Raw genomic sequence first — 27,529 nt, 5'->3', positions numbered from 1 at the left:
CAAAATGGCCAGGAGATTGGTTTAGAGCTGATACCTGCGCAGAGCTGCATGGAGCAGGACGTGAAGGAGCGGAGCCGGGGAGAGGGAGAGGGAGAGGTCTCGGAGAGAGGTAGAGAAGAGAGGAAGGACGGCGGGATGGGAGGACTAGGCATGACAGCCTTCCTGCTGGAGGAGGACTGGAGAACCGGGGAGGATGAGTTAGACTCTGGGCTCGGCGTGGAGGGGGACGGGGAGTCGCTCGTGGAGGTCCAGGTGAGCCTGCAGCCGGCGACTTCTAGGGGGGAGGGGGGCCGAACCGAGGAAGAAGGAGAGAGGGAGGCCAAATCGGGCTCGGCGAAGGACGGAGGGAATGAGGCGGAGAGGGGTGTAGCGATGGATGAGGAGGACGCCAGGGCCGCAGGCGAAGGGACGGGGGGAGTGCTGGAGGTGCGTTTGTGGCCGATAGAGGAGAGTAGGAGCTGCATGCGTATCTCCCTGGAGGAGGTGGAGCGATACTACAGGTTCTCACGCTGCTGCCACTGGCTGCACAGTAAGTTTCCTCTGGCTCCTTCTTCTCTTTTTTTATCAATCACTTCTCTCCAACGGTTCCTCTCTCTCTCTCTCTCTCTCTCTCTCTCTCTCCCTCGTTACTTCCACACATTGTTTTTTTTTCTCGAAAGCACATGTTCTTGTCTCATTATTAGATATATTATCATGGTATCTTTATCTTTCTATTACTCCTGTGCATCTGTTGTCCCTGGTTCCGTCACCTCCACCCTCTTTCCTCCCACGTCTTCTTTTTCTTCCCCGCGCCCATCTGACTGCAGGTGGGGGAAAAGTCTGCACTAATGTTTGCTTTCTTGCTCGAACTAAACAGTATTTAGTTATTGCTTATCGCTTATCTGTCGCCCGATACCAACACAATCTGCTTCCACTCAACTGAAGCAGGAGAGTCGGCTTTATCGCAAAATAGAAGGCAAGGAAAGAAGGCAATCGCTTTGACTTGTTCAACATGTAAATCGGCCCCTGACGCCACGCCGAGGAAGCAAGGAGCGCAGATGCCGCATGTCGCATCTGATCTGGCTAATTTACTTAGTTTGGTTTAACAAAGTTATTTCTGAGCCGCGGTGTTTGCCTGTCAGAGAGATAACAAGTAATGGTGCTCGCAGCAGAGGCAGAGCAGGTCTCCCCGGGCCCTGGCTCTCCTCCAATTTCCAACTGTTGTGTTCACGATCACGGCTTCTGCTTTGCAGCCTAACTCATTTATTTTTCCCTTTGTCGGGCTCTCGCTCTTTGATGGGGAGGCCCTCGGGGGACCCGAATAACTTACATTTTGGCCTTGAATTTATGACTCGCACGCTGCTCCCTTTGACCCCGAACTGAACCCTGTCTCCCCTCGTCTTCCGTGCTCATGTTTAAAGGAGTGTGTCGCGCGCCGCACCCCCACCCCCCCGGCATCCGTTGAATGCCTTGCTTTATCCTCGTCACTCCTTTTCCTCTGACTGTGCGTCTGCTTTCCCTCTGAGTCTCTTGCTCCCACCTCCTCACCCCTCTTCCTCCCCCTCCCTCCATCTCTGTGTGTCCACCCCCCCCCCCCCCCCCACCGCAACTCCCCAGCATCGCTGAGTCACTCCTCCCCTTGGCGTCTATTGTCACAGACATATTTCATTGAAATTTGGCTTCTAATCTATGTCAGTAGAGGCAAACGGTCAAGGTGTGTGTGTGTGTGTGTGTGTGTGTGTGTGTGTGTGTGTGTGTGTGTGTGTGTGTGTGTGTGTGTGTGTGTGCGTGTGCATGTGATCCACTAACGTTTGACTCCTCACCTACAAACGTGAGCTTGGGTAGACACTAATCCTTGTGGTTAAGCCCTTTAAAGACAATTACAGCCTCATCAAGCAGGTGGTCTGTGCGTGTGTGCATGTGCGTGCGCACGTGTGTGTGTGTGTTTCTGCACACACGTGTAGGATTATTGTTTTGAGGTTAGTTTTCCATTTTCTTGTCGACGAAACCTTTTCAAACCGTTTCACTAGTATCGGCCCCCATCAGCATATATGAAAGTACCTGGTATGTTAATGTGCTGTTGGATGTGGTTGTGGTTGTGTTTATTATTATTTTCCTCCGAGGCATTTCGCCGGCTGAAAGTGCCTGGCGCACAGCAACCACCAAAACCACAGACAAAAATGAAGCGTCATTGTAATTGGGGCAGTCCAGACATTCTGTGGTCCAACTTTGATCCACATCCATCTATGTTTGGTGCAAGAATTAGCGAAAATCCATTGCCTACGTACCTGAATCAGCCAAACGAAGGGACCTGGGTTGGCGGAGCAGGGCGGGCTGCGGTGGTGGAGGGGGGCACTTTGTGACACCATCATCCAATTTTTTATATATGTGCATTGTGTGGCTCTGGAGGTGCTTTCGCATGGGGAGAGGTGCGAGGTGCCCGGTGTGCGGTCTAGACTCCATTGGTGTTGATTGGTTGCCTAGCGCAGCATCTGCGCCACGAGAACTCAAAAAACTGTAATTGGTCACAAACAATCGTCACTGCGTCATCATTGCGCGACACGGCGCACAAGGGAATATAATACACAAACCCCCAAAATACAAACTGTTTGTTAACTGTCCGAGCAGAGATCACTGGTTGGTTTCTCTGCGCCGGGTCAAGACGAGAGACAGCAGGAACTGATGCTGCGTTCCATGTGATCTCTGAAAATTGTTATTTGTGTTTGTAGGAAGTCTGTGTGTGTGTGTGTGTGTGTGTGTGTGTGTGTGTGTGTGTGTTTGTGTGTGTCTCCTTTTTGTGTGTTCGCCATTAGGCTGTGTTTGCCTAGCTGGAGCAAACAGGAGGAGCAATTTCCATTGCAGGGTTAAAATAAACAATGAGTCAATCTGCAGCGACTAATTATCTTCCATTTAACAGGGCTCAAGCAAAACATGCATGTGCGCGCACACACACATATACACACACACACACACACATATTTTAAATAAATCCAAGACCTTGATGTTTTAAACAGTACCTCTTAATTTGATTGTTTGGATTCCTGTTTGAGGGGATGCTGAACACGTGGGGTCCATCCAGACCACCTAGAGACTATAAATTAATTGTTTTGGATAGATAAACTTCCTTCTCTCTCTCTCTCTCTCGCTCTTTCTCTCTATTTATTTTTTAAATGTGTTATTATTATTATTATTATTATTATTATATTTTTTTATTATGTTTTTTTATCAGTCCTTTATTAAAACATTTTTTTGCTTGTACCACTGGAATTTCAGTAAATACTACATGAGTTAAAAACAGACGTCGTTCAAACTCTAAACGTCTTACGTTTGTAAATCGTGACATCACTGATACCTGCTTCCGATTCGGGAAACGGTGAAAGGAGGTTATCAGGAAAGAAACTGGAATGGTTTCACCCTCCGCTACTCCGTGGGAAACAATAAGCGATACTGTTGTCTGGTCGACTCCCATGTGAAGGGCCAGAGCCTCGGGCTGTAAACGATTGTATAATACGGTGTGAAACGGGTGAAGGAAAACAAAGAAAGTGCACAAGAGAGCAAAACGTGTAGAGGGGGGGATTAGTAGAGAGCAGTGTGAGTGAAAATGGCCGGTTCTTGAAATATAATTAGGTCTCACTGTGGGTATTCCCCACGCGGCGTAATCGAATAGCAGCAGCCCCAGAAACCGGTAGAAGTGTAGCAGAGTGGGGGTCGGGGGGGTGTTTTTTTTTTTTGTTTTTTTTTTAATTATTCGATACGTGTGGGAGCCGCTGGGGGACAGGGCGAGGCCGAGACTTCACTGGGAGTGAACCTAAGCCCGACCGCAGAGGGCGTGAGCGCAGACCGTTGGACATCCGTGTCCGCGCGCCAAGAGGCAAGAGGTGGACGTTATTGTTATTAACGCAGCCATAACTATCCACAACAGTGACACCTTCTACACGCTGGGCCTTTGTTGTGGAGCTATTTCGGTGCAATGACGGGGGGTAAAAGGGAAAGCGTTTCTCGGATGACATGAGTTTGAGATCGATCAGGAGGCCGTTGCTGATCAATATCTATTAAGTATGGATATTGTATCACGGGACGTGGTGTCCAGGCAAAGTGGTGAAAATCACCACATATCACATAGCAATGCCAATAAAGAAAATAAAAACACTTTCATTATCCAATCAAGTATAACGTTTTTGAATCGTAGAATAAATTGAAGGTGGGGCTGGTCATTTTTACAGAAAAATCTTTCCTTCTTATGTTGATATTCATTTTCAAAAATAAATTTGTCAAAATAAAATAGACATTTTCTGTCGGGGTGAAGGGGAAATCGTCCGCGGGTGTGATTGATCAAATGTTAATAACGTCTCACCTTTCTCAATAAAGCAACCTCAGAAACGTGTGTTTTAACAGCAGCGCGTGTGTATCAGCAGTGCCACTGCCACGTTTTTATCATTCTAGTAGGCTGGTTTTCACAAACAGCCACAAAGGTTTATACTTTCATACCAATACAATGTTTAACACATTTAAAAGCACAAAGATGCATCACAATGCAATTGGACTACACCGCTCGAGGATGTCCTGTTTTCTCACGCACTTCTCCATGTTTCACATTTTCCCGAGCGGTGCATTTGCTGTTTACATTCCATATGTTCGGTTTTTCTGCAAACAGATTAAAACAAACTGGGTTGACCCCTTGTTTCTTCCCTTTCGTGCGTGTGCCCGCACATTCCCGGATGCAGGTAGATTACTTTAATCTACATGCCGCCAACCCGGTAGTCCCCGTCTGTCACGTGTGATTTTAAACCACCTGCCGGCGCCCGCAGGGACACATGCGGAGCTCTGGCCGTGGCGTCATCAACTTAGCGTGGATGCAAACTGTCATTTCCGCTTAGGCTGTTATGCTCCCTTGGTACTCTGATCTCGCGTTACCTCCAGTGGCTCCTAGACCCTACAACTTAAATTACCTGGCCGGCAGGCAGCCCTTTGTGACGACACAGGCACTAGAATAATAGAAGTATCATTCTTTGCAGGAGAACAACAGAAGTGCACTTTTGATGCCGGCGTTAACGGAAAACACACCACAGACCCCTCTGAATGCACTTTTGCACCACAAAGAACCTCCGACATGATAGCGTTTCTAATTCCCAGTTAAATGAGTTCAATTCCTTCACTTTAACTGCTGTTGTGACACACTTATCAGCCGTGGCCCCAGCTGGACCGAGACGAAGTCGCATAAAGGGTTAAAGATGAGCAAAGAGCACCAGGCCGTGACCCACCTTGGTGCACCCCCTCCCCATAACAATTAAAGTTGTCTGTCTGGTGGAAATGTGTGTGTGTGAGAGAGAGAGTGAGAGAAGGGGAGACAGAGAGAGAGAGAGAGAGAGAGAGAGAGAGAGAGAGAGAGAGAGAGAGAGAGAGAGAGAGAGAGAGAGAGAGAGAGAGAGAGAGAGAGAGAGAGAGAGAGAGAGAGAGAGAGAGGCCCTGCGGTAAAGGCGGTCACATGATAAGCTTGGTCGTCAAACAAAGCGGCCGTCGGGTTTGTTTGAACGAGTGTCAGGGGATGGCTCAGGGTAAAATGGGCTGAGCCAGTGACACGGGCGGAGACAGGTGGAGAAAATTAGAGGAAAACGAGGAATAAGGAGGAAGTGGCGAAACATGTAGCGCAAGCAGGGTAATTGGGATCCATAGAGTGAAATATTGGACAGCGGGCCGGTCATCATACTGTGCAATGGCTGGAGGTGCTGCTGACAGCGGTTTTGAGGGTCTAGTGTGTTGATGAGAAGAGGCCGAACCAGGAGCTGGAGCTGGACCTTGAGCTGGACCCGGAGCTGGAGTCCAGTTCCTCTTCTCTGCTGGAGCATTTCAAACGTTTACATTCTGGTTTGGAGAGCCGATCAGTGAGTGCTTTGCTCGTTTTTTCGGCGGATTGATCTGAATGGCGAAACGACTGGAGGTGTCTTATGTCATAGAATGTGACTGTTCTACAGGCTGTGTGACTTTGGGTAGGTTTTGGGGAGGCTTTAGAAAGTAACTTATCTGGGAGGGACCTAACTGTACAAAGTAACTCTGTGTGTGTGTGTGTGTGTGTGTGTGTGTGTGTGTGTGTGTGTGGACTCAGTGTACACACAGTGAGAGACGGATGAAATGTCAACGTTATTCCTGTTCCAGCCACTACGCAAGAGTTCCTATTTGCATGGGAGATTGTTACCACGGCGGAAGTATTCTCCCCGATTGTGCTTATGTTTTACTGGTGTCTTCAGTCTCAACTGTAACTGCCCTTCTGGCCCCGGACATTTGCCGTCTCTCTGAGGCATGGAGCTGCAATTTGTGGATGCTGGAGACTGCCGTGCCATGACGGAGCGCGCAGGCACTCTTTGCGTTGACGTTAGAGGAGGAGCCGCTGCGGGAAACCACAGCTCTGGTGTCCCGGCGAGCACCAAGGGTCGGTAAATAATTCAAAATATACCCGCGGGGCCAGAATAACAGAGTAAAATAAGTCACGCTGTAAGTTCTTCCATGACAAGGAGTGGTTTGTATTGTTTCCCTTTGCTGCCGTTGAAATGTGGCCTCGCTTTGAGTGTATGTAGAGAACATTAGATTTGGCTTATTTTTTTATTAGGAGATGTCTCACAGCTGACCCTTCCTTAGCGCCTTACAGCCCTGGGATTGCAGTTTACAGCGGCTAGTAACGTTGCAACATGCTGGAAAGGGCTGTCCTTGAGCCAAATGAGTACAGTATGTGTAATTGGGTTCCTCAAGCAGATCAAGTTATACTCATTATTTGTCTTGTTTAATGCGATGGCCGTGTTTACCTCGAGTAAAGAGACGGAAGGTAATTCAATAACCGCTGAAGAGCTGCATCGATCTGTTCGGCTCTGTGATGTTCTTTATCTCGTTTCGACACGTGCGGCGGGACTTTGGTCCGCCAAACTGCGGCTGTTTTTTTTTTTTTTTTTTTTTTTTTGCCCCTGAAACCAACGTTGTGTATCAAAACATTTTTGTTTGTGTTTCGACTTGCGCATGGCATGTGCAAACATAACCGGGTTACTATGTAAACGTACGTCTGTGCAGCCTGGAAGCTTCTCCCACGGTCACTGTATCAAATTGACCCAGTTTTATTGCCACTTCTCCATATTCATAGTTTTATAATATCTGCATGTGGGCTTTGTAGCTGGTTGCTTATGATACATAATTGAAACGAGTGGAATACAGTTACCCGTAAGTAGTCATGCAGCCTTAAAATGGGATCTCCCGTAAGGATATTAAACACACACACACACACCACACCACCGTCCCCCTTCCCCTACTACGAGACAGGACCCAAAATGTGATTATTTTAATCCTTTTGATTAGAGTGCACAGGGACTTGAGAATAGCTGGGGCTTAACTTCCCCGTGCCGTCGAAAGGCCATTGCCGGTGTATCTTGTCAAAGCAGCACGGACCGCAGGGGTCCAGGAAGCCCTCAGATCACTGCCACGTGGAGCCAGCAAACGAACGAGTCGGGTGACAGAATATATCCATTTACAGCAAATAATGTTGAGTGTAGGGAAGTTGAGGGTTTCATATATAATTTTTTCTTTACTTTGACCTGCTTTGAATGGGGAGAGAGTCTACACTCGGCATCGTCCACCTGTTTCCATCCATGTGAAACCAAAGGTGGTTATTTGTGAGGAAAGCTTTCTGCTTTTCTGCCAATAAACTCAGTTCCACGACAAACATGTGATGCAAATGTTACATTGCAGAAGAATCTAAGATTGTTCACTTCACTGAAATCATGTTTGCTTTTATTTATTTGTTCCAGATGAGATCATGCAGCAGGAGAGCAGCCCACTCTGTGCTGCCGACATCACCCCCGACCTCAGGAAGCAGTTTGCCTTCCTCTCAGGTGAGACTACCTGTTTGCCTTTCTTCTGATTGTTTGTTGACCGTCTGGTATTTTGTGTGTATCATTACACACGCGTATAATAATTAACCACCGTTTGTTTCATCTATTTTCGTAGACATAGTAGGGTTTGGGTGTTTTTTCCATGCGATGAATTGCAATGTAACAGTTGAGATTTTTCGATGTCAACTGTTGATCTTCGCAGTTATAATTTGGTATTCAAATCTTCCATCTCCCTATTTCCTCTTAACATTGTATTTGATATATACTGTATGTTCTCCCTACTTATTCCTTTCTTTAAATGTATGCGTAGCATAACTATTCATAATTGCAGGAGAGACTGATGTATTTCTGGTGGTAAATTTTGATGCCATACATGATACCTATTAGACCACACCACTTGTAAAATAATAAAATTGCGATTTTATTAACCTCATACTAGGTTAATATCTACCAGAATCTATTATGTCGACAATATCTATCTGTGCTTTGGCTATGTATTGTCTTATTCCTGCATTTCTAACCATCTGTTGCAGAGTTCGTCAGGTTAGATAGCTGAGAAGAGACACACACACACACACACACACACACACACACACACACACACACACAGAAGGAAAAGTATGGGTGTGTGGGAGGGGGTGTGTGTGCAAAGGTGACCTTGTGGCTGTGCCTTTTCTTTGCTCCCGGCCTCCATCTTGCCGGCGAAGATCCAAGCAAACCACGAAACCATGACCGTGCACTTGCTGTTGCCATAGTGATGAGAGCGGAGAAAAAGCAGGCAGATTGATATTCCAATCACATGGGCTGACAGGGCAGCTGCCGCGTGTGTGTGTGTGTGTGTGTGTGTGTGTGTGTGTGTGTGTGTGTGTGTGTGTGTGTGTGTGTGTGTGTGTGTGAGAAGAGAGGATAACTTTGAGAGGGTTTATATTTTACTCTTATTCCCCCCATCTCTCTCCATTTCTTTCATTCATTTATTATTTTCAAGTCGTTCTGTCTCTATTTTTATCCCCTCACCGCACAGAATGCCTTAACAATAGTGCCTCCATGTGGTCCACATCTTTAATGTCCCTACAACTGGATTTCTTTATTTTTACATCCACTGAGAAGGTCATGTTTGTGCTTTTGTTTTCTTCTTAAAAAAAAAAAAAAATAAATCTAAAAGTCTCGTATGGATTTTCATCACATTTATAGACGGGTTCATCCTTTCGTAAGGATGGTTTTTACCACTCTGCATCTGAATTCATGAAAATATGAAATGCAGTGACGTCTTCAAGGTTGCTGACTTGTCAATGACAGTATATTGTCCGGTCCAACGTCCAAACCTGTTTGCTTTGAGGACTCAGCAGCAAATCTCTTTGTGTCCAACCCTTCCACCATTTTGGAAGGACTAGACATCCTTGTCGGGTCTACAGCGCACAGGTCGGCCAGTTATTTTTAGTTATTTATTTCCCCACTTATGGAGTAGACCCTCTGTTTTGAGGGAACTTTTCCAGTCAAGCAGTTTCTCCTCCGGTATACTGACATTTCCTCCTCGCTTTCTTGCTGGAAGCCACCATCTGGTCCATCCACGCCTCCTTCTACTCCTTACGAGCCTTTTTAATACTAGGTCTCCTGGTAGGTGGCTCTCTTCGGCAGCCACCTCCGCTTGCAGCCAGGCGGCAACTCTTCGTTTCATCCTCCGTGCATCATTTCCTCGTTGTGGCTCGTGCTGACATTTTCAGTGTGTTCAATATGGGCACATTTTCTCTGGCCAAGCCTGATTCCACTCATTTTTCTCCTGGTACTTCCATGTTCCTTTCTAGCAAACCAAAGAAACCAATCATGACTTAAGAGTTGTTACACAGTGCATTCAAACAGGTCACGCCCTCACTGTATTGGACGGCAGTCGATGTATTACCCTAAATTAACAACTCAGAGCATCATCAAGAATCTAAATGATCTATCTATTCATGCTTTGATACCTATATACTATAACTATCAACTTTGCATGCAAGCTACAAAAAACTTGCTGGGGGCAAGATGCAAATTTAATTAATTTTGTTTGTATTTCAAATTTGGTGTGCTTGTCCCGAAAATGTGCTCAGCCTAACTCAAGAAAATAAAATGGCACCTTTTTTATGTTGCCTTTTGCAAAAGAACCACTCCAAAAGCCAAGTTGCGTGGGTTCTGTCCCAGATGATTTTATTTAGGTGACTGATTTAATAGGGGAAACTTTAAAACGTGAAAACTCTACAGGTGAATGCAGAAGGACTCTAACGCTCCCCTCTCGATCAATTCCCAAGGGGGAAGAGGACAGTATGGCAGCCCCGTCATCGTGTTTCCAGAATTTCCTGCTTTCGGAGAGATCACAGAGACGGAGTTTCGCAATGTGCTCACCTACCTGACGAGCGTTCCCAGGTGAGACCCCGGATTCGAGTCAACATAACAAACATACAAAAGACACACAAGCTTCACAGGTGAGAAGGATTCACAAGGCGGACTATTCTTTTACACACTTTGTTTATTTTTTAAACTAACATTGTTTAAATTGTTGTATTCTCTCAGACTTTCTTTGATAGCTGTCTTTACAATGTCTATTTTTATTATTTATTCATTTGAATCAATGTCATTCACATAGGCAATTTTCCTGGGGACCAAACCCCTCTGATAGTCACCAACTTGCACCCTCTCGCTCATTTCCCCGAACTCTCCCACCCCAAAACCCTCTGTTTTCCCAGCAACGGCACTGTGACGCGTGTTCCTCTTTTTGGGCCGACAGCTTGAATTATACATGTGCCCAAACCATGGGAGTGCACTCATGATTCTTTTAGGCATTACATAACATATTTCGACAGGTGATGGGGGAGATGGGTAATTGCAGGATTTTAATTTTCTCAACCTGGCATTAGACTACTTAGGAGAACGATGCTTTCTCTCCCCTTGGGGTCGTGAGGACAGTTCTATGGCTGATATATTTAAGAAAATAAATAAGTTCTTGAAATATATCATTCCAATGTTATCCGTTTGGAGGTCCCTCCCTGCTCTGATGTAAAAAAAAAAAAGAATCAGAATCGTCTTTATTGCCAAGTAAGTTTACACGTACAAGGTGTTTGGTGCATACGTGAAACAAATGTAAAACAATAAGTAAAATAAGGCTTTTTTTTTTTTTTTTAATAAAGCTGTACAGTTACAGTAAGTACTACTGCTAACAAACAAATAACTAACTTACTAAAAATGTTAAAGTACACTAAGAACATTGCTTATTTCGACAATTACACCAATTACACCAATTAGTGGTGCTCGCTCGCTCCAAAATAATGATAATGGAAGAACAATTGTCATAATCTGTAATTGCTGTTGTTGCGTGAATTTTGGGACCAGGAACAGCGTCATGGGTCAAAAAAAATGAGGAGCCCCACTGTCTAGTGCGAGTGCGTAGGATCACCAGTAGGTGGCAGCAGAAAGTCATACAGTATTGTTCTCTAACAGTAGGTTTCTTTTATACATTTTTTTATCTTAAATTACATATTTTAATCAACTTTTTTTTGTTGTTAATAAATGGAGTAAACTTATTATTATTTTTTTATCTTTTTGTTCCCCCTTAGAATCATGGTAAATGGGAGGGGGAGGAGGGCTTCACGCCTGTTAATTAACCGGCCCAAAGAAGCCCAGGGTGTCTTTATCTATGTCTGCAGGAGGAGGAGGTTCCCCCTCTTGTCCCAACCCCCCACTCCAATAATCCAACCAGTTAACATCTATTTAATGATCATTTTCCCCATTCCCCCAAATATACTGTATATCTGTCTCTTACAGATTTTCTTTCTGTTTTTGTACTTTGATTTTGTTTTTACCATATACTTACTCTCCATTTTCAGACCCTTCCTTTCTTCTAATGGCTTCAACCATTGCTTCTCTCCATCTCAGTCTTTTTACTGCATCCCGGCTGCATATAGGCGTACATTGGCTCAAAAATAGAAACCGCTGCGGTTACGACTATTTGGGTCTTGATAATGCATGCAGACAGCTGAGTTTAGTGTCAGTCTGTCTTTGGAAATTCACATTCCTTGCGAAATATTTGTAACCTTGATGTGGCAATGCCTGTTTTCATTAATTTAATGGGTGGATTTGGCTTTCAATGGTGCAGCGGTGATACACATTTTCTATTAGCGGCACCTCTGAATTTAACCTTCAACACCTCGTCTAAAATTCTGGCGATGTCGATACATTTTGCAAGCAGAAAAAGAGACTCTCTCGTCACAGTCCAAAGGGCTTGTAAGACAACTTCACCCCCGAGGCGGCGACAGTGGAACTCCAGCTCCTGGTGACGACGCCGTGCGGGCACCTCGGCGGTGCAACCGCAAAGGTGAACCGTTAATTCGTGGAAGGTCGCCCTCGCGGCAGATTTAAAAAGCCTCAAGGCCCAAGCTGTTGGCTGAGGAACAGATGGCTGGCTGTACCTGAGGGGACTGTACCTTGAACGGGGCAACACCGACAACACAGCCACGGCCAAATGTCCAACAGCTGTGTTCTATGACCTTGTATGTAAGTAAAAAAAAAACATTCTGTGGAAAGCCTTTAAATGGTTCTTCTTAGAAGCAGTGGGGTACTGTGTTTTATCCTGTGCCACATCAATATTATTAATAACAGTGGAATCTAAGTGTACGGTCTTATAATTGCAATTTTAATGGAAACATCTTTAATAGAGATTACCTGAGGCGGTTAGAATTTGATGGTGTATCCACTGTGAAGGCAGGTCTGTGTTTTTAATTAGTTTTTTTTCTGGGTGTTGATTCCCTGGGTTCCAATCCCCCCCCCCCCCCCCAAAAAAAATGTTTTGAATTTCTTTGCATGGCTAAACAACATTTAATCTTCAGAAACATGCGTTCAAAGGGGCCCTTTTTAAGAAAAACTCACTTTTTCAGTGCTTGTTCACTTACATTTGGGTCTCTGAGCCTACTAACACACAAACTGTGGAACAGGACAACCTGGTCAGTGTTGTTTTTTTTTTGTGAGCTGTCTATTTCCTAAAACATGTCAGGAAACAAGCCGTTCGGATTTCCAACCATATCTACGATGTCATTTAGGGCCTCAGTAGAATTAGAATGTATGCGGTAGATGGACTTAGGCTGTGGCATGCAATCTGCAGTGTTTGTCCGAACAAAACCAATAAAAGCAGTGTTTTTATTGTGGAAGGATTTATTTTCCGACATTTACATGAAAGAAAACATCACCTGTGCGGTGTCCGGTGCAACGTCCCCCACGAGCTTGGAGCAGGGCAACGAAAGTCGGAACAAACTTGTATACTATGCCTTGTAGATCTAATATGAGTGACGGTTCAGGAACTGCATTATTTATTTCTCGCCTCCAGATTTGTTTAGAAACAGATTTTGGTGGACTGATAAGGTGAAATCAGTGAACGTTTACAGATTGAATACAACATAACCCAAACGTGAAGCTCAAACCTCATTGGCTCACAGGACTAGGGGCCTCAGGAGGGTGGCTCCACCAAATAAACAAACCACCTGGAAAATGATGCGTTGGAGGCACGTTAGAATGCATATTCTGAATCGATTTTCAGCAAAACAAAACTTCAAAAACATGTTTTGTGGGATCTCAGAGGCTTGTATTACACTTGTTGAAAAGGAACGTAATAGGTCCCCTTTTACCATTTGCGTTTATGTGGTGAAGACGGCTTAAAATAGTAACAGGGTTGCGTTTTTAGCATCGAATTGGCAAATATACAAAATGTGACCGAACTAGCATTCGTGCTGATGGAGTGAGGATAATAAGGACATTCTAATGATTTATCTCAAATTGATTTTAACGAAATAAATTACTTTCAGGCTATAATTTTGGTTACAGGGTTGAGAGAGACCTGCTCAGTATCACAATATCAGCAAAATTCCAGAAAAAATAAATGTGAGAACTTTCTTGACTTCTTCCCATGGCCTTTAGGGAATCCAGATGCAAATTCATCTGACTTGTGGAATATTCAAAATTATATCTCATAGGGCTGAATGTGTTCAGGTAACGGGGTGAATTTTATGTGACACAACTAAACATTTTTCATCATTTATAATGAATTATTCACAAAAAAAAGATGGATTCACACAGTGATGCAAAAAAATGATTTCTGAAGGATTTGGATGATTTATATTTCAAAGTAAAGATTAGTTTGAGTGGGTTGGGGGAAAATGCTGCTTTCTAAGTGTTGATAGTTTTCACTAATGATTTAAGCGGTTTATCTGAAACTTTGATGCCGGGTGCTATATGTATTATTAATATTTTAAAGGATTAACCTTTACTTGGCATATTTGCAAATTGAATATCAGTGGGACCGCCATCATGGAATCATCGAATCGTGTGTGTGTGTCCGCCCCCGACGCTACCATCAGCAACATCCTTCACAGATCAGCTCACACTCTCAGCCTCAAGAAATCCAATTATTTAGACAACCCTCCGAGTGTTTCCACTCCTTCACCAATCAACCAGAGGGGTCCACTGAATATTTAAAGAATATTATAAATGTCTAGCTTAATCCCTTCACCTCTTTTAAAGAATTTGTGGGACACAAATTATGATGGCAAAATGGATGAAATACTTTCTTTAAATGTGCTTCTCGCTCGCGGCCATAACTAACATCTTGTTAAATGATCAATCCTCTCAACCGTTTGTCTTAAACAAACAAATTACTGTAAAATCGCTTCCAAACCCTGAAGTAATTTATGCGCATAAAACATAAATAATTTAAAATTGCGGGCCGAGCCCCGGGAACGGCCAATCACCTCCGCGGGGGGTTGCGCCGTATACAACATGTCGTTGGTGTCGGGAGTGGAGGACCGTCTGAGCATATGGTGGTCATTAAGCTCGACCTGCGTCTCTGTGTTCCTCATGAGCTGCTCTGCCTTTGTAATGAGCAGAAACATCTGAGATCAGCTCTTCTTCTCCCTCTCGCCCCCCCTCGCCCCCGCTCCCCTCCCCTCCTCCCTTTCCTCCTCTGCGGAAGAAGCAGCGCGAAGGCTAGAGAGGCAGAGGGGCAAATAAGCAGGGCTCTATAAAAAGATCTTGCCTGTATCTGCTGGTGTCAGAGTCAACACTAAAGAGACGAGGAAGGGGGAGAGAGGGAGAGGGTACAGGAAAGAGAAGCAGCGGTTATCCCCCTCTGGTGAAGGAAAGCCATCTTCTCCCAGCCACTGCGGCTTCTCTGTTTTCCCCGGGCCCGTCTCCTCCCCTCCTCCCCATCAGAGACGTGCCGACTGGTTGCCGGGGCCGCACATCATCTTGCCGCTATAAGGGATTGGTCGGCGGCACGGCGCCTTCCAGCGCCTGATTGGCCGGCTGCCCTGCGCGGTACAAGAGAGGGAGGAGGGTGGGAGTGGTGGTCTGAAGCGCTTGGCTCCATCTCCCTCCGTCGGCGTACAGCACACAGGGATCTACCTCTCCGGCAACGTCCTTATCTCCTTTCTCCTTCCCCCTTTGTTGTCTCCGGGACTGCATGCGTTTATTTATTTTTTTTTGACATTTTTCGTCCACGCGGCCTTTCTTTGGACTAGCGGGACGCGGCTCATGTAAGGGAGGACTGATCTTCAGGATGATGGCTGCTGTCGTTCCGTGCGGAAGGCCTCTGCGGTGTGAGCTGTGCTGCTGAGGTGAGGGATGCTCACGTGCACGGGCGGAGGTGCTTCATGTTTTTATGCATGTTGTCAGGCGGGGAGGACTGTACGGAGTGCTCCGCCGGCTGTGTGCAGTCCATTCAAGCCCCCCTCTCCCTCCCGGGACCTGCAGAGAGGGGAGAGAGAGGGGGAGGCCGTGGGGGGGGGGATGGGATGGAGGGAGGGGGGGCGCGATGCTGGCAGGAGAGCGGGGGGCTGGTCTCTGGTTGATGCTCTCTGGTTGCCAGCGAAACCGGGGGTGTTAAACTGCACCGCTTTCCATGGACTGCTGCACCAGCTGTCTTAGCGGAGCGAGAACGGCATTAACGTTTTCCTTCCCCCCCCAATCCCTTCAAGCCGTCACGCGAGTCTATATTGGATGACGCTCGGGCTGTCCGCCGTTACTGTCGCGTCGTGGACAGGTGGATGCGTTTGATGGTTCTCTCCTGCTTTTTATGCCTTTTCCTCGGGCTCTGGAGGTTTCTGAGCCGCCGTTGACTGTCCCACTCGGAATGAAACGGTCACGTCTCGAAGTCGCCACGCTCACTTTGGCTTCCTTCTTGGATAATTAGTGGATGGCTGCGGCGGTCTCCTTGGGATGATGAATTAAGTTCCTCCTTGTTCTCTGTATGGATTTTCCATTTACCAGTGTTTTGTTTTTTTTCTCTCCTCTCAGTCTCTCAGCAACAGGAGTGGGCTTCATCCTGGTCATTGACCGCCGGCAGGACCGATGGGCAGCCGTCAAAGGGACCCTGCTTCGCATTGCAGTGAGTTTTTGTGTGTGTGTGTGTGTGTGTGTGTGTGTGTGTGTGTGTGTGTGTGTGTGTGTGTGTGTGTGTGTGTGTGTGTGTGTGTGTGTGTGTGTGTGCGCTCACATCCCAACCACATTGTTTTGGTGTTTTGTATCTCCTTGTGTGTCTGGCCTTTTGTTGGCGGGAGACAAAATATCTGCCATTTGGGGAGGTGATTCACATCCTTCGCCTCCTCTCGGGGGTGGTGGTGAGGCGGGCTGCGATGAGATATTGGAGCGCACTCCAGCGCCTCTTTTTCCTTTTATAGTTTTACATCTATGTAATAGAGGAGATAATGGATGAATATCACCACTGCCCCGCGGGGGTGTAATATGACCCCCCCCATCCCTCAGCCCCCTCCTACCTCCATCAAAGCCGGCCATGTGTTTGGGGAGCTGGTGGGGGGTCATCTGCCAGAGAAACAGGAGGGGGAGCATGTTGCTCTGGCATCGCTCATTCATTGATGCTTTTGAGTGCAGAATCAATCAATTATTTTCCCTGAATCAGCATTTCCCTGACCCACCAGCTACCCATCCACTGTATGACAGGTCTTTTTATATTTATGTATTCATTATGAGAGTTCCGGGGCGAGGTGTTTGGGTTCAGCCTTCCAACCTGACCTCGAACAGCGTGAATTATATCCTCACACCATGGTACCGAAAGAAAAGGGGGTCGCTGTCTGTCTGTCTGTCTGTCTGTCTGTCTGTCTGTCTGGTCCAGTCCAATCCCCTCTTTCATTCTAACGTTCATCACACGATCCCCGTTGGAACGAGACATGAAATCGAATGAGATGAGCAGAGGGAGGAGAAATGTGTCCTTATTTTATTTATTTTTCTATTTTCCCACTGTTTTTCCCCCTCTTCCTTTCCTCTGCTCTCCCTCTCTTTCCCTCGCCAAAATACAACCCCCTTGTTCTCATCTTCCCTCCCAGCTGGCGGTGAGCCAAGGTCTCTGTTCATCTCTGTGCTTCATGATTTCATCACTGGCAGCCCCTCCAGAGGGGTTTGTGTGTTTTTGGGGGGTGGGGTGCATGGGGTCCACGCGTGACAAGGTCCAACAGCATATTGTTCTGCGATGTGCTAAATAGCATTAGCACATCGATTCACGCTCCATCGGACAGCGCGGATCTCACCATGTGCCTCGCCAAGCATGTAAACATTCGGTTTATATTTTGCACACAGCACATTTTTTCATTACCGTCCTTTATTGGAAATTCCAGCCAACAGACAGAACCGTTCCTTGGAGGATGATACCAATTTAGACAAATGATTCCGACAGCCTTTTTGGTGTTCAGCGCCATAAAGGGCAGGACAGCTCCTTAAATATTTTTATTGCCAACTGAGGACGGATAGGTAATGTGTTGGATGTTTCACTGCTACCCACACATGATGCTCTGTATAATAAATATATTTTATAGATTGTAAAAAATTGATTTCTGGATTTGAAGACTGAGAGAACGGGGGGAGACGAATATGAGAGCCCGAGGCCTCGAGGGACACGGGGGGTGGGTGGGTGGGTGGGGGGGGGGGACACTCTCTTCATCCCAATTGAATGAAGCTCTATTAATCCCACAAGGGGGACGTTTCAGGCTGACAGGCTGGTAATGGGGGGCACTCAGTCATCAGCAGAACGACTGCCTGTTTGGAAGGAGGATTCGGCGGGGTGTGATGAATGGATTGTGATGAAAGTTGGCACGTGTTGAGCTGCAGCTATCTGCTATCTCTGAGCGGCGCTGCATAATCTAAATCCGATCACATTCGGGCTACATAATGATGTGTAATGATTCAGGTGTGTGTGTGTGTGTGTGTGTGTGTGTGTGTGTGCGCGCGTGTGCGCTAAATGCTTCTATTTACCTACATGTGTCAGTAAGTCCTTCGTCAATGACACTGAATACTTTCACAGTTGGGTTTCTTAAATGGTTCCCTTTGTCTGTGAGAGTGGAGATGCACATGCGCCCAGATGTGACTGTGTGTGTGTGTGTGTGCGCGCGTAATAAAAATGAGAGCCGCCCTTGGCCACGCACGGCTGATTTTTGGGGCTTTCTGGCAGCTCTCTGACGGACAGTGAAGGACCAGTGTCTTCAGAGACTAGTCCCAATTAAAGTCCTGTAGAGCTGCTCTTAGTGTGTGTGTGTGTGTGTGTGTGTGTGTGTGTGTGTGTGTGTGTGTGTGTGTGTGTGTGCGTGTGTGTGCGTGTGCGTGCGTGCGTGCGCGCGCGCGCATTCATGTCTGGATGTCTCTGATATCTCTGCGTCATCAATTTTGAACAGAGCAAAGAACCAGTGGGCCACACAATGACCACAAATCCAAGCCCTGAATGAATGTATTCGACAGTTTATATATGTCATAGTATTTGCTTTGACGCTTGGTATAAATACCTCAGGATACTCCACACCGTGTGGGTTTTCCCTTTTGTTCTATCAGACTCGGCTGATGCTCGGTGACCACTGTGTTCCTCCAGTTATTATTTTTTCTTATCTGGTCAGCAGGGAGGAACATTGAGTTGATCTATTAATTCCATTAAGAGTCTCGCTCCCCAGCGGCTGTTTGTTAATGAGCTATTGCCGTCATTCCTGCTTAGAGCAGCGTTCCCCGACTCGCCGGGGAGGGGAGAGGGAGGCGATCAGTCAAAGCGCTGTGCGGGTCATTCGCTAATTAAACCTGCATTAACAATCTCAGCGCTTCTGGAGGAGGGATCACATTTTAACCCCGTCACTTACCTGCTTTCAAAGCGGTAGCAGTTCCCCCAGTGGCTGTGGCTGTCACCTGCACAGTGGAATCAGTGCTGAGCACATAGAGGGTGATTTAGACTTTTGAATTGTTGGTAAATAGAAGAGTGTCTATTGACCTTTGAGGAGTCTTATTTCAATTCCTGTTAACAGAGGTGTCAAGGGTATGGAAATTAAAGCCTCGTAAGAGGCTACAAATGTGTATTTGTGTGTGTGTGTGTGTGTGTGTGTGTGTGTGTGTGTGTGGACTACTTCTTTGAATTCTTTCATGTCATTTATATTGCCATCCATGTCTTTTATATTGCATGTGGGAAGATTGAAATATTGCTTCTTTGGTAGAATGAGACGTGGGGGGGGGGGGGGGGGGGGGGGGAGTGATGGAGGAACAGCAAGTGGCCTGGCGGAGCAGAGGGAACAGAGTGTCTTTCTCGCGGAGACGTTATGTCCTGCGGTTCCAGGATGGCAGCGTTTACTCTCATGCCTTGCTGCGTTACATAAATTCAGGCTCCTTTCTACCGTCTCTCTCTCGCTCTCTCTCCCCCCTGCTCAGGGCTCCTTCCCAGGGAACCTCCAGCTGGTTCTGGTTCTGCGGCCCACCACCCTCCTACAGCGCACGCTCTCCGACTTCCTCTTCAAGTTCAACAAGGATGAGTTCAAGATGAAGGTGCCGGTACGTGGAGAGGCTGTTAGAATAAAGCAGTAGGGTTTTGTAAGCCTGGAGAGTAAGAAATCAATCCATTGACTCCACCAGAATGAAAATTTCCCGTGGATTTTGTGTGTGATGCAGGTGATCATGCTGAGCTCTGTGACTGAGCTCCACTCCTACATAGACCGCAGCCAGCTGACCCAGGAACTGGGGGGGACGCAGGAATACTGCCACGAGAAGTGGATATCTCACCGCACAGTGAGTGTATATACCAAAAAAAGTCAAATCTATTCATAGTTCACAGCAAGGTGCTGGCGTGACTCACAATCACACACTCGACAACAAACAGCCTGCAGAACATACTGCAACATTCGGAGAGTGTGGGAGCTGAAGCGGTGAGCTAAAACGGTAGAAAAATCACTGGTGTCAATGTTAGACTGTGAATCCCAACATAAGGATCAATACAGTAGATGGCACTGTACTGATGCACTCAAAACGACCAAAAAATGTTGAATCTTTTAAAAAATGCATTCATATCCTTGATGTCATGGCTAGGTATGTTTGTGGTCGATCTTACCTAACGTGGCTTCGTGTGTGTATCTGCACGTCAGGCTATCGAGGGCTTTGCACTGATGGTAAAAAAAACGGCTCAGACCCTGCAGTCATTTGGGACTGAACTGGCGGAAACCGAGCTCCCCAACGACATCCAGGCCACGACCAACCTGCTGGGCACGCACACCAGTAAGAAGAACAAGATGAAGGTCGGTACTCACACACACACACACCAATCAAAATTCCATGTGCTATCTCCTCAGAAGACATCGTCCCAGCCACTGTCTTTGTGTCTTCAGGAGGATCTCACGGTGGCTCTGGACCAAGGCAGCAGGCTGCTGGAGAGCATCAATGAGCCCGTTTTACGAGACCCGGACCACAACATGAACCAGGACGAGCTGGAGAACCTGGCTACTGTGCAGAGGTCAGCACCATAGCACGACCAGCTCCATCTTCTTCTTTACCCACTTATTCCCGTTGAAGGTCGCAGTGGAGGTTGGAGTCCGTCCTATGTTACTATTGGAATGAGGCGGGGAACACCAGCGACGGAATGCCAGTGCGTGCAGGGTCATTAGGTTCACTCGGTTATTCAAAAAAATATTTTATGACCTCAAGTCTTGACTCAGGCCCTACTTTTATCTGTTCTATCCATATATTACAAAGCTCTGGCTCCTGGATGTATGTGTTGTTGCTGATTTTAGTCAAACGTCACTGGCTGTCTAGTCTCTGCCCGTCATCACAGTTGTAATAACGCTTGGCAGGACGGCGCGCTTTGAGGACAGAGCCAGTATTTTGGGCAGCACTGCGGGCACAGATCCTGACGGTGGCATACATGAGTACACACAACTGGCCAAGGAGAAAACGGGAGGGTCCAAATATCACAGCGCACGCTCTCCCTTTGACGATTTTTTTTTCCCCCCTCCCTCCGTATTCCGTCCCCTCAATACCAACGCTCTGTTCTCGTTCCTTCGCTGTTGCTTGATCGTTCCCGTCTCTGGTGTTTCCTGCCAGGCTGCTGTCTCAGTTGGACGAGACGGAAAGGGCGTTTGACGAGTTCTGGGTGAGGCACCAAACCAAGCTGGAGCAGTGTCTCCAGCTCCGCCACTTTGAGCACACCTACAGAGAGGTGAGAGAGGGGCGACCCGGCATGCCCGCCTCCCGTCTCGGTGGAAGCCGTCCAGGGTTTGTCCTGGACGTTTTGGCCTCATCCCTGTTTTGCCCTTGTGTTGGCGCTCCAGGTGAGGGCCCTGCTGGACCAGCTCTCCGACAAACTACGAACATTCTCCGAGGTGGGCATCAGTCCGGCCCACGCCGACCACATTTTCCGTGAACTGACGAGCTACGAGGAGGGAGTCTGTGTAAGTGATACCAAACCTACATACCTCCCTCTCTACATGAACAGAACAAGACGTTATAAATGAGCAGCTGCAGAAAGTGTTTTTCAACCATTTGCAAGAACTTAATGGATTGTGGGTTTGCCAAACAGGTGTATTTTAGTGGGATAAATTGTTGATCATTGTAAATTATTCAAATTAAGCATTCTGTTTTTCCATTGTGCTGAGCCAATTTCCACTTATTTCCATGTGCTTTAAAGCCTCACATTCAAAGCTTAAAATGTAATGTGGCCCTGTATACCGCAACGACGCCTTCTCTCTGACCTCTGCCTCCACGCTTGCCTTGGCAGGAGGTTCTGGACAGAGCGTTGGCCTTGGCTCGCGAGGGGGACGAGCTGATCAAGAACTCCCACTACGCCGAGGATTCCATCCAGCCCAAATGCTGCGAGTTCAGAGCACTCAGCGAGGAGCTGAGCAGCAGGATGCGGGCCAAGAAGGACCACCTCCTCAAAGCCATGGAGCTGCACCACAGTTTGGAGAGGGTAAAAAGCGCGCGCGCACACACACACACACACATTCTACCTGCCAACACTTGGACCATATGTAAAAAATGTTGGCAACGGATTACCTATTTGTCTTCACCAGATAGTTCTCTCATCACTTCATCTCTCCCATCCTTCCTCCTCTATGTGCCTCCAGGCTGCCAACTGGTGTGATGATGGCATTTATCTTCTGGCCTCTCAGCCTGTGGACAAGTGCCAGTCCCACGAGGGAGCAGAATCGGCTCTGCAGGAGCTGGAGCGCTACCTGGACACAGCGGGACAGAACCGCCTGACGGACCTCAGTACCATCTGGAGGGAATACGAGGCGGTGCTCAACCAGGAGTTCAGGGTGAGGGACACTTAAGAGTAAACCTTCCAGATTCCTGTTGGTGCTTGGGCTTCAATTCCCACTACCCCTCAGATGAGTGAATGAATGACAAGTGTGTGTGTGTATGTGTGTGTCTCACAGGAACAAGTGGAGAAGGTGTTCCAGAAGCAGGCCTCCATGCAGGAGATGTTCGACAAGAGGAGGGTCAGCCTGAAGAAGCTCGCAGCCAAACAGACCAGGCCCGTGCAGCCCGTCGCCCCCAGACCCGAAGCCTTCATCAAGTCCCCTCTCAACTCGCCCGGTTCGTTCCCGCTGTGCAATCCGCCTTTGAAGCTCTTGAAGACTTACCGGTCCGTCTGCATGTCTGCTTACAGACTTGGCAGTGTACGCGGGTCCGATCAGAGCACCCTAAGTCTTCAACGTCCTAACAGTTTTGAAATGAAACAAGGGGCGTCCGCCAGATGTCTGTTAATATGTCGCGTTAAACCGTGCTCATTTCCTACGTCTTCTTCCTCCAGCGCACAGAGTGCAACAGGAGAAGAGCTGCTCGGAGGGCGATTTGCCAAATGATGTCTGTAAAGCGGTGGGTGGAGGCTTCTCATGTTCTTACCCCGATTTTTGTCTCCAAAGGCCAAGTGTTCCAAAGCTGCAGTAGTCATGGGGTCACGCTGTGTGTTTTGCAGGGAGACGGTCACCTGCTGAATGGCTGCAACAACAGCCGCCACGCCTCTCTGTCGGAGGAGGAGGAGAACCTCGCAGTCCTCAGAAGGTGAGGAACCTTGGTTGTCGCATCATGAGCAGTTGGACCGTAATGGAACGCTTTTTATTGTTGTTTGTACTATAATTGTGCATCAACTGTCATTGTATATCTATCTGTCTAGACATGTTATGAACGAGCTGCTCGAAACGGAGAGAGCGTATGTGGAAGAGCTTCTCTGTGTGCTACAGGTAGCTTCCCTTTTTATGTATATATACGCTTTTATTGAATAGTCTTTTTCACCGCTGCTTACATATTTGACCTTTTTTACGTAAACGACACTCGCCGTGCTTGTGGGCTACAGGGATATGCCTCCGAGATGGATAACCCAGCAATGGCCCACCTCATCCCTGCTCCCCTGCAAAACAAAAAGGAGATCCTGTTTGGAAACATGCAAGAGATCTACCACTTCCACAAGAGGTGAATGGGCGCCCCCTGGTGGTCATTAATTAAACATGCACAATTCTCCTTTTTTTTTTTTTTTTTTTTAACAAATGGTTTTAGCCAAATCTGAAATGCCTATTTTGTCTGTTCTACATATTTCATTTCCTTAATTATTTTTCAGGACCTTTCTGAGAGAGCTGGAGCAGTACACGGACTGTCCTGAGTTAGTGGGAAGGTGTTTTCTGGAGAGGGTGCGTCAATACACATGGACACTCACGGGATGTGGTTATGTTGATGACTGTGCTTCTAATGCATTTTGTGTGCATGCTCTTCTTTAGATGACAGATCTGCAGATATATGAGAAGTACTGTCACAACAAGCCTCGCTCTGAGAGCCTGTGGAGGCAATGCTCCGACTGCGCCTTCTTCCAAGTGAGTTCAAGCTGACCAGGGTTCAGAAAAAAACCCTCCTATACCCGCTCTGTATCACCACTGCCATATTTGATAAGCAAGGGAGGAATAGTGACAGGATTAATAATTGAATATTTTACATATTTTGAACTAAGACATGCTGTTGTCCACTACACACACATTTATACTGGCGCATCATTTTCTCGACTGGTTCTTGAGTTTGAATTTGTTTGTCATTATATGACACACTATATGTCTTCTTTGTTTTGTATCAGGAATGCCAGAAAAAGTTGGAGCATAAACTGGGCTTAGATTCCTACCTGCTGAAGCCTGTTCAGAGAATTACCAAGTATCAGCTGCTATTGAAGGTAAAATACTTTCTGTTGATATGAATTTATTTGCTGAAACAGCTGAGTTTGATGTGTGTGTGTGTGTGTGTGTGTCCTTAGGAATTACTCAAGTACAGCAAGGGCTGTGAGGGGACGGCTGACCTCCAGGAGGCGCTATCCTCTATCCTGGGCATTCTCAAGGCTGTGAACGACTCCATGCATCTTATTGCCATCACAGGATATGAGGTGGGGTACACTTGTATACAAAAAAACCAAAACGAAATATGCACTCTCCGTGGAAAAGCATCCCTAATATTAAACACAACTGTCGGGTGGAAGGAAGAAATGCTGACCAAGCTCCCGTAATTATTTCAACCGTAGAATCCACTGAAATATTACGCAGAAAAACTAGATGAAGGTGTTGAAGCTGGTTTTGGAGATTTTTAATTTTATGGCCTCCGAGCCAAAATTCTAATCGATCGGGGAAATGAAGCCAAGCATTTTTAAAACTGCTTAAAAATCAACAGATACATCTGAGACCGACACTCCCATGAGGACACTTGGGACGAAATAGAAACACTCTTCTGTTTACTGAACAGCAACAAAAACTGGCAAAAAAAAGAAATATTGACAAAATATGACCTTGGATAACTTGACCTATTCATCTTTTCACTTATCTGATTTTATCAACTCAAATTCATATAAACTAATCATCATATCAATATAAATCCGTTCTGTCCTCAGGGTAATCTCAGTGAGCTGGGCCGGCTCCTGATGCAGGGTTCATTCAGCGTTTGGACGGAACACAAGAAGGGTCACGCCAAGGTGAAGGACCTGGCGCGCTTCAAGCCCATGCAGAGACACCTCTTCCTGCAAGAGAAGGCCTTGCTCTTCTGCAAGAGGAGGGAGGAGAACGGAGAGGGGTACGAGAAAGCCCCCTCTTACAGCTTCAAGCAATCCCTCAGCGTGAGTCTTCGTTCCATCATTTTCACAGCATTCTTGTTATTTTTAAAAGTGGTCCATTTGCACGGATAAAGCTTTTGGAATCATTTCGTAATGTTCATTTTTTTTTTTTTTTTTTTTTTTTTATCTCCACCAAAAGATGAGCGCTGTCGGTATAACTGAGAACGCAAAGGGCGACAATAAGAAATTTGAAATCTGGTGTAACTCCCGGGAGGAGGTATATATTGTTCAGGTGAGTAAAAAAAATAAATAAAAATCACAAATATTGAAAAATATTGACTTGGTGATAACAAAGAGGCCTTAGGTTGTACTGTGTGGATGATGAGTATCGGTTGTCGTCTTCAAGGCGCCGACTGCTGAGGTGAAAACGACCTGGGTGAATGAGATCCGCAAGGTTCTGACCACCCAGCTGGAGGCCTATAGAGGTAATGTAACCAGTTAACGTAGCCGGTTAAACTGTGGAAACTGACCAACAAAAAGGTAGATGTCCAGCAGGCAGTGTGACCTGTTCATCAGCTCTCACGTTGTTCCAGAAGCCAGCCAGCAGAGGGCGACAGAGCAGGCGTTCCAGTTCCCTCCCGGGAACGGAGGAACGGTCAGCCTCAGGTCAGCCGGCTCTCTGCTTCCAATCCATCCATGGCTTTTTGAAGACCCTGTGATAAGCTTTCAAGTGGTAGCCTCAAAGCTCTTTATTTAAAATTCCTTCTATCGCCCCCCCCCCCCCCACACACACACACACACAGTCCGTTCAAGAGTGGCCAGAAGAGCTTGAGGAAGGGGGAGGAGAAGAAAGTTGAGCCCAGCAGCCCCGACGCCAACTCCTCTTCATCCCCAAAGCCTGCAGGGAAAGGTGGGTAGAGCGTCGTCAGGGATCCAACTGGATAGCTCACCTTTTTAGAAAGAATATTCACCAACACAAGGTTTCTGTCTGGAAAAATGTGACCCACCGCGTTGGTCGTTCTGATATATTTACTGCTATATCTCCGGTTGCCCCTTTCTCGCTTTCTTGATTCCTCTTCTATCTTCTGTTGACTAATCAGTCTCTTAACTTGTCCTCCCCCTATCCACACCTGTACATCGCATCGACGACACGTTCTTTGATTTGTTGTCATTTCGCCACTCCGCCTCCCCACCCGCCCCCCCCTTTTTGTTTTTTTTTGTTTTTTGTCCCACCCCTCCCTCTCCGGGTCACCAGATGAAGCTGTGACCAGTCCTACCTCAGACAGGGCCGCTGTGGCTAAAAAACGCTTTACTTTGCAGGGCTTCAGTAACCTCAAAACTCAGAAAGGTAACCGCAGTTCCAGGTTTTATTCCTGGCACGTCGATTCATTTGAGGGTGGGGGGGCATTCGTTCAGGGAAATGGGTCCGTTTCCATCATTTTAATGTTCTCGTGCAGCTAAGGAAAGTTAACTTTATAGCTATTGAAACAGCTGAATGCACATTAAAGCTCTGAGGAGGTTGAAGTAGATTTAGACTTCAACCCACAGAGCACCTCTTCTAATGATTATAAAAGCTTAATGGTACCCGTGGCGCTCCCCCCACACCAGGTGCCGCGCCGCCTGAGACCACGGCTTCGTTAATGGAAGTGCGTCGTAACAGTGCTTACGTGCGATCGCCGTAGAGGAAAAACAAAATAATTTTTGAGGCGTTCAATTAGAGGTCTCTCCAACATTGTGCTTCACTGGAAATAATAATTACCATGTACAGAGTAGATGTTGATTGGCGATCTCTGTTTGTAGCCCGACATTCCTTCCCATCTCTTCATCGAGCCGCTGTCAAATAACTATGCTTTCGCAACAGAATAAATGTTTAGCCATCAACAATCTGCTTCTTTTGTCTCCTTTTCCTCTTTAAAGGATCTCCCACGAGCCCGGATCACAAGACCAAACGCCATGAGATTAAGAGTGACCCAACACCATTTGGCTTCAAAGGTACAGAAACTATTGTCTGCTCTACCACCATTTAAAAAAAAAAAAAAAAAAAAAAAAAAAAAAAAAAATTCATTTTATTTTTTTTGAGTCTGCACTAGACATGTGGTTAGATATACCTGGCAAGTGTCCAGGGGAAGATCCACATTATGTCAGTGGTCATCATCCGTTTAATTAATGGGGACTCGATGAGGATCCAGCTCGCGACGTCCCCTCCTCAGCCGCGGTCCCTGACCTGAGACCCTGTTTCCATCACCTCTCACTCCTCAGATGCAGGTCCGCCTCAGCTCCAGCTGGGCAAAGTCAGGTGGTTCAGCACCTCTAGTCTCTTACAGGCAAAGCGGAGAGGTACAGT

The 27,529-nt window shown here is 46.7% G+C and overlaps 1 protein-coding gene across 4 annotated transcripts in view; it reads left to right on the top strand.

The window, feature by feature from the left end:
• mcf2lb (mcf.2 cell line derived transforming sequence-like b) overlaps window positions 1-27,529 on the top strand; it is a 33,124-nt gene that overhangs the window by 3,028 nt on the left and 2,567 nt on the right. For 2 of the 4 annotated variants that reach the window (XM_080019353.1, XM_080019356.1), the window contains exons 2-28: window positions 7,767-7,850; window positions 10,133-10,247; window positions 16,158-16,248; window positions 19,551-19,670; window positions 19,788-19,904; window positions 20,258-20,407; window positions 20,498-20,622; window positions 21,210-21,324; window positions 21,437-21,556; window positions 21,883-22,074; window positions 22,232-22,423; window positions 22,544-22,703; window positions 22,921-22,985; window positions 23,086-23,171; window positions 23,284-23,350; window positions 23,464-23,579; window positions 23,725-23,794; window positions 23,882-23,974; window positions 24,229-24,321; window positions 24,403-24,528; window positions 25,027-25,248; window positions 25,385-25,477; window positions 25,592-25,670; window positions 25,779-25,851; window positions 25,989-26,095; window positions 27,103-27,177; window positions 27,445-27,522. In XM_080019353.1, coding sequence (XP_079875479.1) covers window positions 7,767-7,850; window positions 10,133-10,247; window positions 16,158-16,248; window positions 19,551-19,670; window positions 19,788-19,904; window positions 20,258-20,407; window positions 20,498-20,622; window positions 21,210-21,324; window positions 21,437-21,556; window positions 21,883-22,074; window positions 22,232-22,423; window positions 22,544-22,703; window positions 22,921-22,985; window positions 23,086-23,171; window positions 23,284-23,350; window positions 23,464-23,579; window positions 23,725-23,794; window positions 23,882-23,974; window positions 24,229-24,321; window positions 24,403-24,528; window positions 25,027-25,248; window positions 25,385-25,477; window positions 25,592-25,670; window positions 25,779-25,851; window positions 25,989-26,095; window positions 27,103-27,177; window positions 27,445-27,522 — 3,024 coding nt within the window. The remainder of the gene's footprint in view (window positions 1-7,766; window positions 7,851-10,132; window positions 10,248-16,157; window positions 16,249-19,550; window positions 19,671-19,787; window positions 19,905-20,257; window positions 20,408-20,497; window positions 20,623-21,209; window positions 21,325-21,436; window positions 21,557-21,882; window positions 22,075-22,231; window positions 22,424-22,543; window positions 22,704-22,920; window positions 22,986-23,085; window positions 23,172-23,283; window positions 23,351-23,463; window positions 23,580-23,724; window positions 23,795-23,881; window positions 23,975-24,228; window positions 24,322-24,402; window positions 24,529-25,026; window positions 25,249-25,384; window positions 25,478-25,591; window positions 25,671-25,778; window positions 25,852-25,988; window positions 26,096-27,102; window positions 27,178-27,444; window positions 27,523-27,529) is intronic. The other 2 variants (XM_080019354.1, XM_080019355.1) reach the window with 2 other exon arrangements.

This window comes from Zeus faber, assembly GCF_960531495.2.
Source record: "Zeus faber genome assembly, chromosome: 18".
NCBI lineage: Eukaryota > Metazoa > Chordata > Actinopteri > Zeiformes > Zeidae > Zeus > Zeus faber.
The sequence above is the reverse complement of the archived record's forward strand: the minus strand, read 5'-3'. Positions and strand labels throughout refer to the sequence as shown.